We start from the raw sequence: 18,454 nt of genomic DNA, 5'->3' as shown, positions 1-18,454 counted from the left end.
GGCATCTTCGGGCTCGTTCTGGAGCTCCAAACGGACGTTTATTAAATAAGAAACGAACACCAAAAGTACCGGCACGGCCTTCGCGAGCCCGCGGCGCCACGGCGAGAGGGGCAGCCCCGGTGACCTGGGGCGAGGGCAACTCGGGTGTCATGGCGGGCCCGGGACCCGCGGCCCAGGGCGGTGTGGGGAGCGAACCCCGGTGTTTGGGGGGGATTCAGACCCCCCGGTGTTTGGGGGGGATTCAGACCTCGGCTGGGGGACGATGCAGATGTCGTGTTGAGGGGTTCAGGGACTCGGGTCTGGGCGTAGTAACCCCCGGTGTGAGAGGGGTTCAGGGCCTCCATCCCCCCAGTGCTGCAGGGCCAGAGCCCTCGGCCCCCACCGGGCAGGAGAGAGCAGGAGCTCGCCCACACAGCCCCCATCCTGGCCCACCCCCACACACACACACAGAGTCTCAGCCCCAGGCCGAGGATTGATGGGATCGGGGGCCTGTCCCCCTCTTCCTCCCTCTGACAGAGGGGCTGAGGCTCCCCAGTGGGCAGAAGGGTGATACAGACACGGATGTGCAAGCTTTTTTTACCCTAAACCCCTTCCCCTTTCTGGATCATCCCCAGTTCTGCTCTTGAGGATCCAGCCCAATTCCCAGAGTCTGATGTCCTCTGTTGCTTCCTTGCTTCCCAGGGATTAAGCTGGGACTCCTCCCCATCCTCCTGCACATTATCACGCTGCCGGCAGACCTCTGCCAAAGCTGCCTCCTGCATGGGATTCACCCAACACCCGCAGACAGTGCAAGGTTCCTTTTTTTTTTGGCAATCTTCTCAGATCCACAGCACACGTGCTCTGGAGGCTCTTGCCCAGAGGGCTATCCCCATATTCCTGCACAGAGCCCCAGGTCCCCATCCACGTGACAGCTGTGTCTCTTACCTTCAAGAACCTGGCAGTGGCCACTTCCTCGACAGCCACAGGCCTCTTAGGGTCTGGCTTCCTCTAGAACACTCAGAAGACAAGCCCAGTACAACCCCAAGCTGCTTGGAGTTGGACTGGCCCTGCAGAGCTGGTGCTAGCAAGGCTGAGTCTGTCACAGGGCTTTTAACTCAGCCCTGGTCTGGGAGCTGTGTGTCACCCTGGGTGAGCAGYGTGTCACTCTCCCTTCCATGGGCTGAGGTGTTCCTGGCCCTAGTCACCCTTGCAGTCCCCACAGCCCTGCCCCAACACGGGCAGCCCAGAGCAGGCAGGGCTGTGGGGAAGAACAAGCACAGCACCTCTGATCCTCTGCACAAGCCTCCTCTGTGCTCCCAGCAACGATAAATACTAATAAATACAAACTCTTCCACACTTTCTGTTCCCAGACCTGGGACCAGTGCGGGTCGTCTTACCCACAGCCCCAGGTCAAGTCTTCACTCCCCACCCACCCACCTCAGCCACAGCCCAAGTCTCCAAGCTGGGACAGTGCCAGCAGAAGGCTTGGGCATGTCCCCGGAGTGCCAGGACTGCTCCTCAGCCCCTGCCCCTCTGGGGTGATCCTCGCCCTGCTGCAGAGCGTGGTGTCCGTGCTGGTCAAGAGGGTGGGTGGTATCTCAAAGCAGTGCTTGTTGGCCCTTTACTCATCTCTCTCTCCCCTAAGTGCTGGGCTGGAGGCTCCCCAGTGGCCCTGGGGAGCGGGGGGATGAAGGAGGTCAGGCCCGGGGTGAGTAGCAGGGGTTCCTGGGCATCTCTGTGAAGGATTTCAGTTCGTAGGGGATCCCCGAATCCACCTCGATCGACTTGCGGGAGAAAAGCAGCCGGATGTCGTCATGAAGGTAGATCTTCCCCGACTTGGAGCTGTGAAACCTGTGTGGAGACGAGCAGAACAGATAGACCTCAGGCTCCCGGGCAAGGACAGGGCATCCTCAGCGTGGGCAAAACCCCCTTGACTACTTTGCCCCCTGCTCAAGGTTGCCCTCAGAGGGACAGAGACAACTGCCCTTGGGCAGAGCAGCAGCTCCAACCTCCCCAAAGGAGCAGCTGATTGCTGCTTCTCTCCAGTCCCTCCTCCTGTCTTGCAGGCTTGGGACATGCCTGAGGACATGAGAGGAGCCCAGGGGTGACCCTGGGGCAGATGCCCATCCCTCCTGGCACGCTTTACCTCAGATGCATCAGGTAGCAGAGGACCCTGCGGGGTGGGCTGGTGCCCAGTGGGTCGCTGGGGGCCACTGCAGACCCCTCCTCCTCCCCCACGGGCACCAGGAAGATGCGATGGCGTAGGAAGGTCATGTGGTTGGCCGGCATGTCCTGGAAGTCGTATGTCACCAAGAACATCTTCACCACAGTCTTGTTGGGGTTAAATAAGGTCTGGGGGCAGAGGGATCAGGAGTGAGACTGGGAAGGATACAGGGCAGAGATGGGGCATCTGGGAGAAGAAAGTCTGGCCCATGGATCTGGAAAGCCCCACACCAGTCCCAGAGGGCTTAGCCCGTGTCACAGGTCAGTCCTTTCCACTCACCTTCACACCTGTGTTCCCTTCCCATCACATCCCATTCACACACTTTCCTACCAAAACCCTCACCAACCTCTTCCTTCTCTGCATCTCTAATCACCTTGTCTCCCTTCCAGCACCCCAGGTACCCTATGCTCCCCTCTGCTGTGGTGTCTTGGTGGCCATGTTCCCCCTCTGCACAAGCTTTCCAAATAGTGTCCTGCCTAACAACATAATGAAGCATACCCACCCAAGAAGAGCAACTGGAGCCCATCCAGCCCCATCCCCACAATGCTACTGCAGGCCAGGGAATGACTCACCACTTGGATGGTTCCAGCTTTGGGGACACTGTAACCCTTCTTTCCCAAGGCCTCCAAGTCAATCACTCCCTGCAGCAAAATAAACAGCATGTGAGAGAGGGAGAAAGCTGAGGGAGAGCCCAGCTGGGCCTGAGACTCTGTCACTGGCAACACCTGGCACAAGTCAGTAAGAAGATCTCCAGTTCCCGCTCAAACCAAGAGCAGCAACAGAGAGGTGACAAGACAGGTGATGACAATGACAACCATGAGGTAGCTGGACCTTTGTATTTTCCCTCTTCTCCCTGATTTTGTTTTTTGGGTTAAAGACTGGCATAGCCAGCCATCTCCACAAGCAGGTGGGTGCTTGAGCCACACTCTACAGCGAAGGGCTGCCCCAGGGTGCCAAGCTACAGCCCCCCTCACCTCCCCCCACATCCATGTACCAGGAAAGGCGAGGGCGCGCTGTGTTCAGAGATGTCAAAGTAGGTGACGTCGACAGGCAGGGTGACATGCTGGGGACAGTAGGAGCCACTGGCACCTATCTCTGCCGTGAAACCCTCGATCCTCCCCGATGGTGCAAAGCGCCCTTTCAGGATGGACTCCTGAGAGAGGAGGGAAGCGTTAGGGAACCTCACACACCAGTCTTACCCCCTGCCTCAATGCTCCAGGTGTGAAGTCATCCCCATCTTCACTGTGCCCAGGTGACTGCTTGTCCTCGTGTGCCCAGACACCTCACTCTGAGACAGACCCACCCTCAACTAGTGGGATAGCACCATATGTTATCTAGCAGGGAGAAGCAGTGAGAGTGCCTCAGCTCAGCCTCACAGCAGCAATCTCAGCAGGTTCCACAGTCCTGGTGCCTCACCCAAGGATCTGCTGGCTGAGCCATGCTGCTGATGGGTGGTGGCTCTGTGGTGACCACTGCACGCCAGGCCTTTTGGGGACAGTCAACCCAGTCCCACACCAGGGCTCCCATCAGGTTCAGCTTCTCACACCCATCGCCAGCCCAGTGTGGAGACCCCAGGATCCATCTCCCCCCAGCAAGTGGGCACCGTTACCTCAAAGTTGCCCAGCAGAGCATGGCTGACAGTGGTGGTGGCCCAGGGAGCTGAGGGGGACCTGGTGCCCCTCCGGAGGCTGGTCCGGAGATGTCGCCTTGGAGTGAGAAGAGAAGATTGATGTTGGACTGTAGAGCATGCAGCCCTGGGTTGTTCATGTCCCTGGGAATGTGGATCCCTTTCCAGGTGCCCCGTACCTTTGCTGGACGTTGAACCCACTTTCCTACACCCGAAGGGAAGAAGAAATGCCCCATAGCCTGTGGCCTTGTGTGGGTGAGAAGCCTGGGCCATGGCAGGGAAGAGGATTTGACCCAACCTAAGCCTCTCATGGGACTGCAGGGTGCTGGAGGCACCCTGAGCCCCCATGCCCATCCCACAGGGCTGCCAGGACACTCACGATTTGAGGCGCAGCCCACTCTTCAGTCTCCTCCCGACCGCAGTGCAATCTGCAGAGCTCTGGAGGGGACAAAAATGGAGAACCACGTTAGGGCAGTAACCAGGGCCCACGTATCCCTGGGGGTGCCATCACCCCTTGCCCTACCCCACATTCCCATGAGGGTCCCAGCAGATGGGAATAAGCTCCCGTCCATGGGCAGCCAGCCATCAGTGGGCCTCTGCAGGGGTGGCCAGCAGGGCAACATAAGGACTGGGCTGTCTGGTGGGGACATGGGCGGGCCCAAGCCCCAAAGTGGCCCAGCTGGGGATGAGGGTGTTGGTACCCAAGAGTACAACACACAATTCCTGCTTTACAAAGCAGGCCCCAGGAACAGCCCTAGCAGCAAGACACCCCTAGACAGAGCCATGCCATGACACCCCCCTGCACCTCCCAGAGACTGGTGACACCTACAAGGAAGACCCCCGACCAGCCTGGGCAGAGTTCTGTCCCCTGGTGATTCATGCAAAGTCCTCAGCAGTGCCACTGAGCAGAGGGGTGCGTTGCCCACCCCTGCCCACAGCTGTGGGGTGGGGGGTTAAAGCCACAGCCACACTGCAGCCTCCTTTTAAAGATGTCCCCTTTTCAGGGGTTTTCCCTTCTGGAAGCCACACAAAGGGCAGCACAACACAAAGGGACGATGGAGCTGGCTGGCATGACCGGGCGGCAAAACCCAGGGAAGCTGCTGGAGGGCTTCACTCTGCAAGGACAGTGCTGGGGGCAGCTGGGCTGGGGGACAGTCACGAAAAAGGCAGGCAGTGATGGAGCTGTGCCCCAGGGATGGTGTGTCCCAGCTCCAAGCAGCAAGAAGCCAGGGTAGCTCTGACATCAGTTCCTGTGTGTCCCCGCACCATGGGATACCCCAGAGAAAAAGATTGTGCCAGGTTTGGCCTGAGCCTGCTACAGCCTCAGCTGGCAGGACAGGGACCTGGTCACAAGGGCAGGGTAAGAAAGGAATCACAGGCTGCTCCTGAGCTGCCAACATGGTTGAAAACTGCAGGGGTCTGCCCCATTGCTGAGTGCTTGTGGCACCTTGGGGACATGCCACAGGCAGCTCAGAATGGCAGAAAAGCCTGTGGCATCTCTGTGCGCAATACTGGGCTCCTCAGTCAGAGCATGTCTAGACCCACTGCCTGCCACCAACCAGATCCTTGTTCTAAATGGCCAGGAGTTCAAGCCCTCCCATACATCTGCCTTCCTCCTCATCAGGCAGGCAGATGCCAGCTGCTCGTCCCAAGCTTGCTGATCTATGATGGTTTAAGACAAAGCCATCAGACACTAAATGTGTCCAGCTCTCACTGCCAGGGGAGGTTGTCTTCTGTCAAAGCAAATCTCTCCAGGAGAAAAGCTGGTCACAAGCAGAGGACGCAGTGACTATAAAACATCAAGAGCTGATTGAAATAGACCATATGTCACAGGGCTGTCAACTGCTGCCTTGCTCACACCAGTGCTGCAGCTCAGGGACAGGACAGGACATGGTGCCATAGTGGACCACACTGCCTAAAAGGACAGTCCCGAGCTCTGTGGACCACACTGCCTAAAAGCTCAGTCCCAGGCCATTCCCTGCCACCCGCCATGACCAATGCTCACCTTGGCTGCAGGAAGCAGGTGATTCCAGAATGGAGCTCCCTTGGCATCAGTGCTGCGGCAGGCTGTGGGTACTGGATGGCATGGCAGGACCCTCTTCTTTCTTGCTGGTGGGGACAGGCTCTCATCCTCAGAGCAGGAGTCGGCCATGACCTCGCCAGCAGGCAGCAACTTCCTTTTGGCTGGGCAAGTGCTGCAGAGCTGGCTGCTCCCACAGGGCGTCATCTCCTGGGAGCTCAGGTTGCTGGGCTCAGGGCTGAGTACTGTCTGTGGAGCTGGGGGCTCCCTGCACCCATTGGTCACTGCTGGCCTGTCTGCTTCTCCACTAGCCCTGCTGGTGTGAGCTGGGCTGCTCCCTGGCTTCTCTCTCTTCCCACCAGAGTCCAACTGGGTTGTTTGTGCAATACCGTGCAATTCAAGATGAAGTACATTGTGGCCACTTGCCGGCTCCCCATTCTCTCCATAGTCTATGGGCTGATCCCCTGATGAGACAGGGCAACTGTCTCGCATGTGCAAAGTACTGCAAGCAATGTGCCGGGGCCAGGAGGAGGAGGAGGAGGAGAAAGAGGAGGAGGAAGAAGGGAAAGAGGAGGAGGAGGAGGAGGAAGTGGAGATATCCTGCAACTTGTCCTCTCTGCTAGCCTTGGGGCTGTGGCTAGGGCTGCCCTCACAGCGGTGCTCCACCACTCGCAGCCCACTGTGGGAGAAGTGCTGGGCAGAGCCACAGAGAGAGAGCTCCTCCACCAGCAGACCATCCTCAAAGGTATCGTCATCATCCAGGGAAGGCTGCCCAGGGCCCCCATCCACCCCCCTGTCAACCCAGTGAGTTCGTTTGGGATCTCGTCCCCCCTCTGGAGTTCGCTGCTCGGGGTATCCCCTCTTGACAGCTGGCCGGGTGCCTGCCCTCTGCTCCGTGCTCTCAGAGGAGCTGGAGAGATGGGAGAAGATGGACACCTGGTAAACCTTCTGGCGTTTGATCTCTGTCTCGTTGTAGCCCATGAGGATGTTGCGGTGGGTGCAGCACTGCGAGGAAGGCTCCAAGGGCGTTTCCCTGCTGGGCCGGGACAGGCTGGGGTCTGTGCTGTGCTCCGGGGGCAGAGACGTCTCTGTGTGGATGTGCCGCATGGAGCCTCACTTGCTGGGACTCCGAGCAGAGCCCATGCAGGAGGGGGACTGTAAAGTGCCACAGGTCAGGGTGTAAGGGCAGGACCCCCTCTCACTCAGGATCTCTGTGTGAGCCTTCTACTATGAGGTGCTCTGCAGCACACCATCTGGAAAAAAAAGAAAGCAGAAGGATGAAGATCAGCCTGGGATCCCCATCCTCATTCAGACTTCTGGCTGCAAGTGACCTACTGAGATATGGGCAGCTCCTCACACAGCCCCACTTGAACCTCCCTCTCCAGGGACAGGAAGAGGAACCGGGCTGGTATTGCTTTCTGGGAAACCCTGCGGCATCACCCACCTGCAGGTTCAGCACTTCCTTCCAGTTTGGGCAAGGAGAGAAGTCTCCAGACAGGCAGGAGACTCGTGGGGACAAGTCTGGACAAGCGGGGAGGAAGAGGCCTGCCCTCTGCCAGGGACATGCTGGGGCTGTGCAGCACAGGAGTCAGGCAGGTCAGACCAGTCCCAGGGGCTCAGGCCTGCAATCACCCCAGCAACTCCGAGTGCTGGCCAAGCCAACCCATCCCAGCCACGTGCACTGAATGAGGCAGGGACAGGAGCCTGGCCTMACACCCCCATTATCTCTGCCTGCTTGGACCAGGCACCTCCAGCACCTCCATCAGCAGCTGGGAGGCACCAGGGTCACCATCCACCCACTCCTGCCAGCCCCAAGGGCCTGACCTCCTCTGGGCTGCGTGGTGCCTCACTTTTGATTTTCAGCCCAGTTTGAGAGCTGTGAGAATCCTGTCCACACATTGTTTTTCTTCTGGCATGAAAAATACTGAAAGGGCTGCAAGAGCTGAGCAGATGCAGGAAAAGTCACCAGCAGACTGAGGACAAACTGCCTAAGCCTGGCAGCTCTGCCTTTTGCCTGTCCTTCTAACTGTGCCTGATCTTGTGGCACAAGGGCTTAGAGGCAAGTCAGGGACACRGAAATTGATTCCCCAAGTGGATCAAGACTATCTGGAGAGTGAGGCTATCTTGAACCTGGTGGGGTGGGGATAGGAAAATGGCAGGCCAAGGTGGTTGAGACCAGGAATTCTGTTTAAAAGGAGTGATAAAAGGTATAACCTTGCACTGGGATATGTTGAGTGGGGGGGGCTGAGTGGTTGCAAAGCAACGAAACAGAAAAGGCCTTGGGGGTCCTGGTGGGCAACAAGTTGACCATGAGCCAGCAATGTGCCCTTGCAGCAAAGAAAAACAATAGTGCAGCAGGCAAAGCATTGATAGCAGTTTGAGGGAACTGGTCCTCCCTCTCTGCTCAGCACACGTTAAACCACACCTGACAGAGTGCAATAAAGAGACACTAAGAAAAAATTAAGGGATGGGAACATCTGTCCTGTGAGGCAAGGCTGTGAGAGCTGGGACTGTTTAGCCTGGAGAAGAAAAGGCTCAGTGAGATCTTACCTACCTATCTATCTATAGATTTCTATATATCTATATATCTATATGTCTATGTAAGAGGCTCCTCTGAGTATCAGAAAACACCATTTTGTTTTACTGTGACTGAGTACTGTAACCAGTTACCCAGAGAGACTGTGGAGTCTTCATGCTTGGATATACTCAGAAGYCATCAGGACACAGTCCTGGACAATRGCTCTAGGTTGGGCTGGTCCAGAAAACCTCCAGATGTTGCTGCCAACCTCGACCCCTCTGTGTAGCCCACAGCACTGCAGCCTGTCCTGGCTGCCCCCAACACTTACCCCTCTGCAGCAGGACCCTGCTYTGCTCCGGATTAACCTCCCTGCCCCGCAGCAGGCAGTCGTTGGCACAATTAGCTGAAGACACCTGCCARTCAGGCACCCCCCAGAAGCGGCGTGGCTGCCGTGGAATGGCTCCCACCATCACGGTGTGCCTCCGAACCTCTGCAACGTCCTCTCCAGCTCTTCAGTGTCCACAGCAGCTCTGAGGGGAAGGAAGGGGAGAGGTGCAGGGCTGGGGTGATGCAGATGCTTCCTGGGAGAAGGGCAGGGGCTGCTGCCTGTCTGCAAGGTCACACAGGTGGGGAAGGCAGCATTTAGGCTCAGACTCTACCAACCTCCCAAATCAAGAACCACATACATCTCAGACAGTGCTAACACCTTGATTTTCATTTAAACCACAAATATTTTAAGCTAAGCTGTGAACTCTCATACCTGGCTTGATTTTACATCCCTTTTGCATGCCTTCCTGTATGAAACCCTGCATATAGGAACAGTTCTGGCGACCAATTCATGCCTTGCTTTCCAACACACTGCRGCAACCTCTGGGCCTCCATCTAGCTCCTGGTCTCATGTTCACCTCCTCCCCCTTCCACCCACAGCACAGGACACTTTCTGGCCCTATAGATAAGGAGAAGAGCTTGGAATTGTTTTCTTCCAAGAGATGTCTGTCAGAAATGAGGAGTCTGACAGCCCTGAGTCATGATGGCCCCCCACTAGTTTTCCCCAGCAAAAAGACAGCAATCCTTTCATGTGCACAGCACTCACCTGTTCAGATGTGCCCTTAATGCACAACACAGATTTGCAGATGCAACACAGCTCCCCTGTGGTCATAATCCATGGGCCTTGCAGCTTTGATGCCTGGAAGAACATATGGAGGAGAGTCAGCTCAAGCAGCAGGTCATGGTGGACACCTTCAGAGTGGGCAGGAGCCCTAGGGCACCTACAGCCTCAGCACCTCTCTGGCAGAGGCAGCCCATGGGCTTTGCCAGCCCAGGAACCTCCAGCTGAAGGAGAAAACAGTGCCTGTCCCTGGGGATCACGCCCTCCCTACCTCCCTCTCCATGATTCCCTCAAATGGGGACTCACTGCAGCACCCATCAGAGGCAAGTCACTTTCTGGGCACCCCAAGCTAGCACTGAGTACTGCTCTGAAGGCCAGGCAGATGAACCAAAATCCCAAATGGATGCTCAGAAGCGGCAACACTCAATGCAATCCCCTTGTGACACYCTGGTCTGGCAAGTTCTGCATCCCCCCAACGTGCATGTTGGGAAGCCAGCACCAGCTGTGCTCGCTGCCTGACCTCACCTACCCCAGAACACAGGCTGTTCTTTCATCACATTTCCAATAAGGTTTGTAATTACAGGTTGTCATGACCAGTCCCTGAGAGCTGGACAACTCAAAAGCCACTGCCACTGCTGGGGAAGAGCACTGCCAGCAACCAGCCAGTACAGGACCTGCTGAGATTCAATACAACAGCACCCAAGGAGCACTTGCAGCAGGGCAAATCAATGCTGCAGCRTAACAAGCCATGGGTCCAAAACCCCAACAAACACCTTTTGTAAAGACCAGTTCCTCCCGGCACCCCATACGAGGCCTGCACCAAAGCAGGTAGGAAAGCAAGTGAATGCCCTTGCATTGTGTGAAGGTTGTGGGTGGATGCTGAGTCTAACATGCTGTGCTCTGCCTGCCTGAAAGGTCGCTGTTTCCCTTCTCTGTCTCTGAGGGAGACTTGTACCATGACTTGTGTGGCACAATCAACCACTGGGAAGCAAAATCAGCAACCAACAGCAGGAATCAGCCTGGTGCATTGGAAGAAAGGGTGTGTTCACRCCAGAAAAAATACACAGCTTCACTTGCATCCTTTCATTCTCTTTCCCCATGTCCCTCTGAAGTCAAAGCCATTTTCTCCCCAGCAGCAGCTGCCTTCCAGGAGAGTGGATGTATCAGGACAGGCTGACCTGCTGACATCACAAATCCACCCCAGCTGAGCCCTCAACACCAGTCATCAGGTGCTGCCAGCACCAGCCAGTAGAACACATGCCTAGAACAAGGGGCTGCACCATGTATTGCCAGCCTTGGTACTGCTGCTTGAAGAATTGTGCTGGAAAATGCCAGCCCCATGGCAGGRACAAGAAGTGTCATCCCAAGTGTCTCCAAGGAGAGAGGATATTTATAAACCTTCTTCTTCTGGAGGAGGAGAGCCCATCAGCCTGGGATGGAGAGCAGCYAGGGCACAGCACTGCTTCTCACCCTCCTCGAGATGCAAGGCCCTGTGTCCCAGGGAGGTTCTCCTGGCAATCCCAAGTGCTCTCCAGGGCACCTCCTCTCTGCTGGGAGCCCATCCTTCTCACAGCAGGGCTCAGCCTCTGACAGCACCGTGGGAATCCACCACCTCCTCACAGATCAGGACAGCAACACTGGGACCTTGGCCTCTTGCACTCCAGGCAGGGATGGGGGAAAGCACCTGGTCACCTCTGCCTTCTCCTCCACTTGAGCCAGGCATGCTAGAGCCCTGATTCTGGCCACACTGACGGGACAGAGCCAGGCCCAGGCCCTCTCCAACTCAGCTGAGCAGCACACATCCCATCCCCCAGACACAGCACATGGGGCTCCACGTGCCCACACCAAGGGTTTGGCCCCTCCTAAGTCCACGTGACGCTGATTTTTTTTTTTTTTTGACAGTATTTCAGCCCATGCTGGTGCTCTAAGATAGGGCTCAAAGAGCTTTGCCTCTTGAGGGAGGCCCAGCCAGAGGTCCTCCACTCTCTGCCCTGCTCCTGCCAAGGCCCTCTCATTGCTCAGAAAACAGGCAGGTCRGACCTGTGCTTTTGCCAAGATCTCCTAGCACCTGGATCTGGAGCTATGCCAGGCACAGCTTTCCTCTATTTCTTTGCCTCGGGAAGGGCACCACGCTTCAACACCCAAGAAATACCCAGTGCCAAAGGACCTGTAGGGAGGGAGTGTGTCCCAGGCACTGGGGCAGAAACACTGTGTTCCTTGGGGACACTGAGCCACCAGAACCTGACACACAGCCAGGCCTGATGGGGTTGGGTCAGGCACTTGGCTAACCTTCTGCTTCCCCTGTTAGCACATCCAGGGGTAAACCAGGATTAACAGAGCGTGGTCTCAGTCTGAAGGCAACAGAGCAGGATGGTGGATAAGGAAGGGTCCCCGGCTGGGCATTGCAGCACTGGTGACACATGCAAGGATCSAGCCTTCAAATGGATCTGTTGCTGTTTGAGCTGTGCTGTGACAGCCAGAGAGCAATTGGGATGAATGTGGAGCAGAGAGGTATCTGTCATGGGGCAGAGCCCTTGGGAGCCTGGAAGGGCTGGCATCACAGCACTGGTGTAACAARGAGCACGAACTGTGCCCCAAGTTGCCACACTGATCCAGGGGGCATCCAGTGGTTTCCTAGAGCAGCACTGCCAGCCAGTCAAAAGGGACACATGACCCGTGGACAAGGGGCTTTGACCTGGTCACTGCAGCCTGGGACAGAGCACCAGACCGGGGGCTGGCAAGGGGGTCCTTGCACAATTTAGACCAAAAAATACTCCAAACCAATCCCTAAGTAGCTTTTGCTGCCACCTTCTCTCCTGCTCCCTCTCCTGGTAAGTGCTACGGAGATACCGGCAGCCTCACTGGGGGTGAAGTAGGAACTACACAGCCAGGAAAAAAGGCCATCATTACAAGAGGGCAAATAAATATCCTCAAAACACGCAGAGCACAAAGCAAGAGAAACTCCTGGAGACAGACTGTCTAGAGGATAAGTGACAGCTCCGTTGGTCCTATCTGAACCTAAGGAGAAGGAAGGAAATCTAACCAGTGTGAGCACAAACCCTGGCACAGGCTAAGAGCAGCGCTTCCGAAGTGCCAGCAGGCAGAAAGTTTCTGTCACAACCCTGAAGGATGGCAGCACTAACAGYAATGCTGCCACCAGAAAAGGGTTCCTGCACAGTCTGACAGATAAGGCATCTCACCATCAGGAGACAGACAGACACGTGAGGCTGGGGACTACCTCCAGGACCATAGCAGAGGTGGCAACCCCAGGGAGAAGCTGACTAGTGAGATGCCAGAAAAGCAAACTGTGCCTGAAAGGAAAGATGACCACTGGCCATGGCTCTGGCTGGAATTTAGGCTGGGGTGAAAGGAGCTGACACTTGGTGAAGACAAGAGGGAGAAAGGAGAGAGAGCGGGAGTGGATACAGAGGGAGGGAGCATCCTTGCCCCACTGCAAGAGCAAGTACTGTTCTCGAGGGTCCTCAGGAGGCCTCCTGCCATGCCAGATTTATGCAGCTGCAGAGCCTCACTCAGTACTAGCCCCTGCTAAGAACAGAGAGGAAGCCTGAGCTCAGAGGGGATGGATAGGGCAAGAGGCAGTGCCCATGTCACAAATGTGAGCTCCTAGAAACCACCAGACACAGCTTCTACAGAGAGAGAGACCCAGCACCTCCCTTGCTCGCAGTACCGTGTCCGTGAGGTGCTGCTGCCCCCTCCCATCCTGCGGGAGGCGGCACTGACGGGGTGCAGAAGCCCCCGGGGACAGAGCAGCCCTCTCCGCAGAGAATCTTGCTGGGGGTCCAGGCTGCAGCAGCCTCCTCAAGGGCTGAGGTCTGCCCAGCAACATACAGTGCCCTCCCCAGCCCCACACACAGGTGCCGCAGGGACTGAGCCCTTYTGCTCGGCCAAGTCAGGATAACACAATGAAACCTCTCCGGGAAGCTGGGGGAGCCGGAACAGAGCTCCCAGCCCAGTGACTTACCCCTTGTCCCTCTGATGCCCTCGTCCTGGCATGGATCGCCTCCGCACACCTTCCCCAGGTGCCTGGCGTGCAGACGGCGATGCTGACAATAGCCTGCAGCTGGGAAGGGGGGCTTATAGGTCTGCAGGCAGATCCCACTATGCGACAGCCACCTGTGTAAAGCTTTCCCCCACGTCCAACCCCCCTCTCACCAACCTCCCCTCCACGCACGGCTGCCCCTCTTCGCAGGAAAGCGCAGTCAAAGAATGAAAAGCAGCTTAAAATCCGGCAGGACAATTGGGCAGCTCTCCAAAGCCGGCAGCACCCCCTGCCCACCCAGCCCAGCAGGTTCAAACCTCTGCGATACAGCCCACGGCTGCCCAGCTCCAGTGTTCGACCGGGAGCCCAGGAAACCTGCAGCAGGCAGGGCAGGGAAATCCCATGCAGCAGCTGCTTACTGGGAGGACAGCCCAGGTTGAGGACAGACCTTTGTCTCTGCCTGCCTGTCTCGCTCGCTCGCTGCCGGAGGAGGAAGAGGGGGGCGGTGGGGGACAGCAAGAAAAGATAACACCCCTAGGAGGGATGTCACAGCCACGTTAATCACTTGGAATTCCAGCCAGCGCGCCGCAAATATGGGCAGCAAATGGAGATGCTCAAAGCTCTAAAATAATTGGATCCTTTCACAAGAGCCGAGCCCAGAATCCAGCACAGGAATTCAGTCCCCGCTGGAAGTCGAGAGATCAAATACATGGAGAGGCAGGCGCAGCACAAGCAATCCTCAGCCACCGCTGTATCCAGGCTCCATAGCCTTTGGCGCTGCTTTAATCTCAGGTGCCTTCCCAGAGGGAGCACGGGGGGACCACAGTGCAGAGCCCGAGTGCCCAGCTGAGGAGCGGCCCCTTCCCATCCAACTTACTCTACTTGTGGCAAGGTGCAGAAGCGCTGCCAATGCAAAAGAGGGTTTTGTGCAGGAGACCAGCTGCCTCGAAGCCTTGCTCGACCGGAAGAACAGTCCAGGGAAAGGAGACCCCTGAAGCTGCTGTTTGGCCTCTGCTGCCCTGCAGGGGAGATGCCTGGCCCGGCAGGATTCCCAGCCCGCATCACATTCCCGGCGAGACGCACACACGGCACATGTAGGCTCCTGCTCGGCGCCTCAACGGCAATGAAAAGGCACAGAGGCTTCTGCCAGAAAACAAAGAGGCAGCGGCAGAGCTGGGGGTGGGGAAAAACTCTCCGCTGCCCAAGAGGATCCCTGCAGAGGCAGCAGGATGCTGCTAGGCTCCACCGCAGCTATTCACCCCTCGTTAGCCCGAGGTGGCACCCACTTGCCCGGCACAGGGAGTGGAGGGTGGGCAGCCCCCATTGCCCTCCCCGAGGCAGTGCCGGGTGAGAAATGCTGGAGGACACAAGCCAGGCCCAGGACAACAGCTGTCCATAAGCAGCAAATTCCTCTGTGCTGGCTCCACTTCATGAAAAGCTGTGTCTTTTCACCTCGGGGTAGTGCTGCACGCCCTGGGTCACAGGGGAAGGTGCAGTCGGCACCGTGCCTGTAAGCCTTGGGGAGCCCCATGGSAGCAGACTTTGGGCAGCACAGCGGCCTCCGCAGTCACCCCGAGGCAAGGAAGAATGTGAAAGCAAGCCCCTGGCAACCCAGGTGCAGGGACATGTCAGCCAGCTCCCTTCCAGCCCTCCTGTCCCTCTCCAAGGGTGGTGCCCCAAGGGATGGGCCCTGGGGACCTYGGCCACTGGATGACCACACAAACTGGCTGCTCCAGTCCAGACCTTKGTGCCAACTGAAACCAATGAAAAATTTTCCACCATGTGATTACCAAATCACATGCCTGTGCMGCCAGTCACAGAAAGGCTGTGAGAAGGCAGGTGGGATCTGGCTAAAGGCAGAGRCCGTTTCTGGTCTTGCATGACACCCAAGGTCTTTGGCCATGACCAGGACACCAATGCATGCCACATTTCAAGTTCAAAAAGGATGTTTGTCCAAGGTAGGCAYTCCCAGGCCCAATCCAGACTAGACCTTCACCATTCTAAGCAATGTACAGATGTTAGCACCAAGGGTCCCCTGTATCTGATCTCCCAAGAAGAGGAATAACACCCTGTGGTTGGTGTCTGCATCAGAAGTCTTGCAAACTGTATTCTAACCTGTTTAACTCAAMTCCAGTGGAAGACAATCACTTGCAGTAACTCCCATCCTGTCAGCTCCCTGTCCTGGGCTGTGCACCATGGGAAGCATGATCTAGGTGTGCAGTGTGAACAGCCCAGCCTGTTTTCCAGCGCTATTACCTGRGTACAGAAACACGACCTCTGACAGGGAGCTCTGGTTGGTGGGGTGATGTTTTATGAGCTGGGAGAAGCTGGCACAGAAGTCAGCAGGTGATGGGATCCCTCTGCCACCCCTTTTGCTTTCGCCTCTCTTCTCCCTCTGGCCACCGCTGCAAACAGCCACAGGCATCCAAAGTCCTGTCTTCTCTCCTTACCAAGCCAGCTCCTTCTGCACCCTGATGCCCTGTAGCCCTTCACACAGCCTAAACCCAGGAGCACAACACTGCCCCTTCCCCACATCTTTCACATGGCAGCTGGGCTCTGTATCAGCACAAGTGGGCTCCTCCTCATTCCCACCCCATCCTCCACCACCATCAGATCCTGTCTTGTTTCCATGAACCCCCAAGGCAAGTCCCTAGCTCTTACCTGTGCTCTGCAGCCGCCTGATTGCTGCAGTTGGTACCTGAACTCACCCCAGGCTCCTCCCATTCCCACAGCCCCAGCAGCCTCCTTGCACACRCACCATTGATGGGTCCCTGACACCCGACAGACCCACAGCAGCATCACTTTTCCCTACCTGCCCAAACAGTCACCACGCACCGCAGGGCAGTGAAGGAAGTCCCATGGATGCTGAATTGTTCTGATCTCTTCCGGACATAGGTGTCAAAGCCACATGTTGGAAGAGGGCAAATGGCCTGCAGTGGGGAGGGCAGCAAGGATTGTGCACTGCAGCATTTGCCCCGTGGGAACTGCCCCTCCCTGCCGCAAACCCTCTTGCAATACATTTCCTTTTACTGTAAGAGCCCTCCAAGGGAGGTGCTTGAGCAGGGGAACTYGGGCCTCCTGCTTGGTTACCAAGCTGCAGCCTGCAGATAAGGCTGCAGCAGCTGTAGGGACATTCAGCATCTTTTCCACTCCCTGTTCTAGACATGTACGTGGCACAGGGGGAGGAGATATCCACCCCCCACACACACCCACGGCTGTACACATGCACCCCACCTTTTCCAGCTGCAATTTAGAGAGGCTCAGGTCTAGCACAGGCCAGAATGATGACGTGCTGGGCAGGTATTTGAGCCATAAGGGTGAGGCTTTGTCCATCTTTTATTGTAAAACGATGGACACAACCAGACCTACTGCAGGGAAGGAAGATTTTGAACCATGAATTCAACGTGCTGCACCTTGGCATAGAAAAGGAAAGCCTCTCTTTCCTGTAGGACTGAAAGTGAGAGTGAAACACACTGCTGGAACTAAGAAAAGGGTGTCACAGCTRTCATCTAAACAGTCACACTGTTGTCCATTATGAAGGCAAATACATGAKAGCAGAAGGCCCTAAGAAGGGAAAYGTGGGGGTAGGAGKGACTGSCATTCTCCAGGCATATCCATAGGAAGGGCAGCAGGAGAYACAGTCCAGCTCCTGTTACAATCTCTGAAACTGCGAACCTCCCAGTCCACACAGTGAACCACCCCTGGAATCCCACAGACAGCAGAGGCAACTAGGTCAAAAACACCTTCAGCCTGGTGGTTGATCCATGCCACTGAAAACACAAAAGTCCCTCTAGATCTGACCCTCCTAGAAAGCCTGTGAGAGACCTAAGAGCTCTCCATGGACTACCAGAAACCAGCTCATCCCTTGTGATATGGCACTTACTCCTGCAGCTGGGAACAGACCTCAAGGATCTMTTGGTCCAAACAACCAGATCCTGCTGCTCCCAGTACATAAGGACACTGTAATAACTGGGATATCCAAGAAATGCCAGAGTGCCCAGAGCAGTACTGAGTTTCAAGTGGACTGCTGGGGACAGGAGAGGACACAGGACGATGGCAGCCCAGTGTCAATGAGCCTGYGGGAAAGGCTGAAAGGAGCAACTTYAGAAGGGATCTGGGGACTAACRCAGGTCCATGAGAATGTTCTAGACCTTTAAAACCCACATAAAAACATCTAGGGAGCCTGGACATCCACCCAGCCTCTGCCAGATGAAAAAGCAGATGTACCCAGGCACCACGGCTACAAGCAGACCCCTTTGCTCTGGTTCATTACTCTCGCAGACAGGATGGGCCAAATGCTGTGAACACCCTCTGAGCACTTACACACCACGCATGGGCTTCTGCAGCATCAGATACCAGGTCAAAGCTCAGAGACACAATAAATCACAGAGCSAAGTTGTTTCTGAAGACAAGGCTCRTAAGATTGCCAGCAGCCAGCCTTGCAGAAGGACAGGATCAGGAAAAGAGCAGCCATAAAAGGCTGGCAAAGAGACAGAAAATACTGGGAGAAAATAATTCTTTCCAGACAGTCCTCTGGGCTCATCTCAGCGTCCATCTGCTGAGGATGGTCAGGCAGCTGGAACCTTTAAAAAGCTACCAGTGACTTCCCTTCCAATCACCACTATCTCTGGGACAGGCACCATGGGSAAGATAAACCTGGAGCACTTCCATCTGGAGGGCTTGGGGCCAGCATGAGCCTTCCGAAAACACCAGCACCCCCTTACACATCACAGCCCTRTGCTTCCAGCAGAGCAAGGAGGATGCTTTATATCCCGTGCTTCACTGCCCACTGTCTTCTTGTGCTCACGTGGGAAGGAAATAATGCAGAGTTCCAGAGATAGGGGTCTAAGAGAGGCTGGGGCAAATGAGTGAGCTAAGCAGTACTCCTGAGGAAGTGCCTCCATCTCCCACCACTGCTAACACCATACAGATGAGTCCAAGGGAGGGGAAGGGGATGGACAGAACAACACCCCGAGCC

The 18,454-nt window shown here is 56.2% G+C and overlaps 1 protein-coding gene across 2 annotated transcripts in view; it reads right to left on the bottom strand.

The window, feature by feature from the left end:
- Positions 1-147: 147 nt before the first annotated feature.
- The window catches only part of ATOSB (atos homolog B), a 37,867-nt gene continuing 19,560 nt past the window's right edge, over positions 148-18,454 (bottom strand). For both annotated transcript variants that reach the window (XM_057369603.1, XM_057369604.1), the window contains 9 exons: positions 9,462-9,554; positions 8,697-8,898; positions 5,836-7,103; positions 4,210-4,268; positions 3,813-3,909; positions 3,198-3,356; positions 2,776-2,844; positions 2,126-2,331; positions 148-1,830 (listed from right to left, as the gene is read on the bottom strand). In XM_057369603.1, coding sequence (XP_057225586.1) covers positions 1,677-1,830; positions 2,126-2,331; positions 2,776-2,844; positions 3,198-3,356; positions 3,813-3,909; positions 4,210-4,268; positions 5,836-6,957 — 1,866 coding nt within the window. In that variant the 5' untranslated portion in view covers positions 6,958-7,103; positions 8,697-8,898; positions 9,462-9,554 and the 3' untranslated portion in view covers positions 148-1,676. The remainder of the gene's footprint in view (positions 1,831-2,125; positions 2,332-2,775; positions 2,845-3,197; positions 3,357-3,812; positions 3,910-4,209; positions 4,269-5,835; positions 7,104-8,696; positions 8,899-9,461; positions 9,555-18,454) is intronic.

Source organism: Malurus melanocephalus, unplaced genomic scaffold (assembly GCF_030028575.1).
Source record: "Malurus melanocephalus ecotype Western Australia unplaced genomic scaffold, MMel_1.1 scaffold_113, whole genome shotgun sequence".
NCBI classification, from domain to species: Eukaryota; Metazoa; Chordata; class Aves; order Passeriformes; family Maluridae; genus Malurus; species Malurus melanocephalus.
This window is presented reverse-complemented; position numbering and strand designations above follow the sequence as displayed.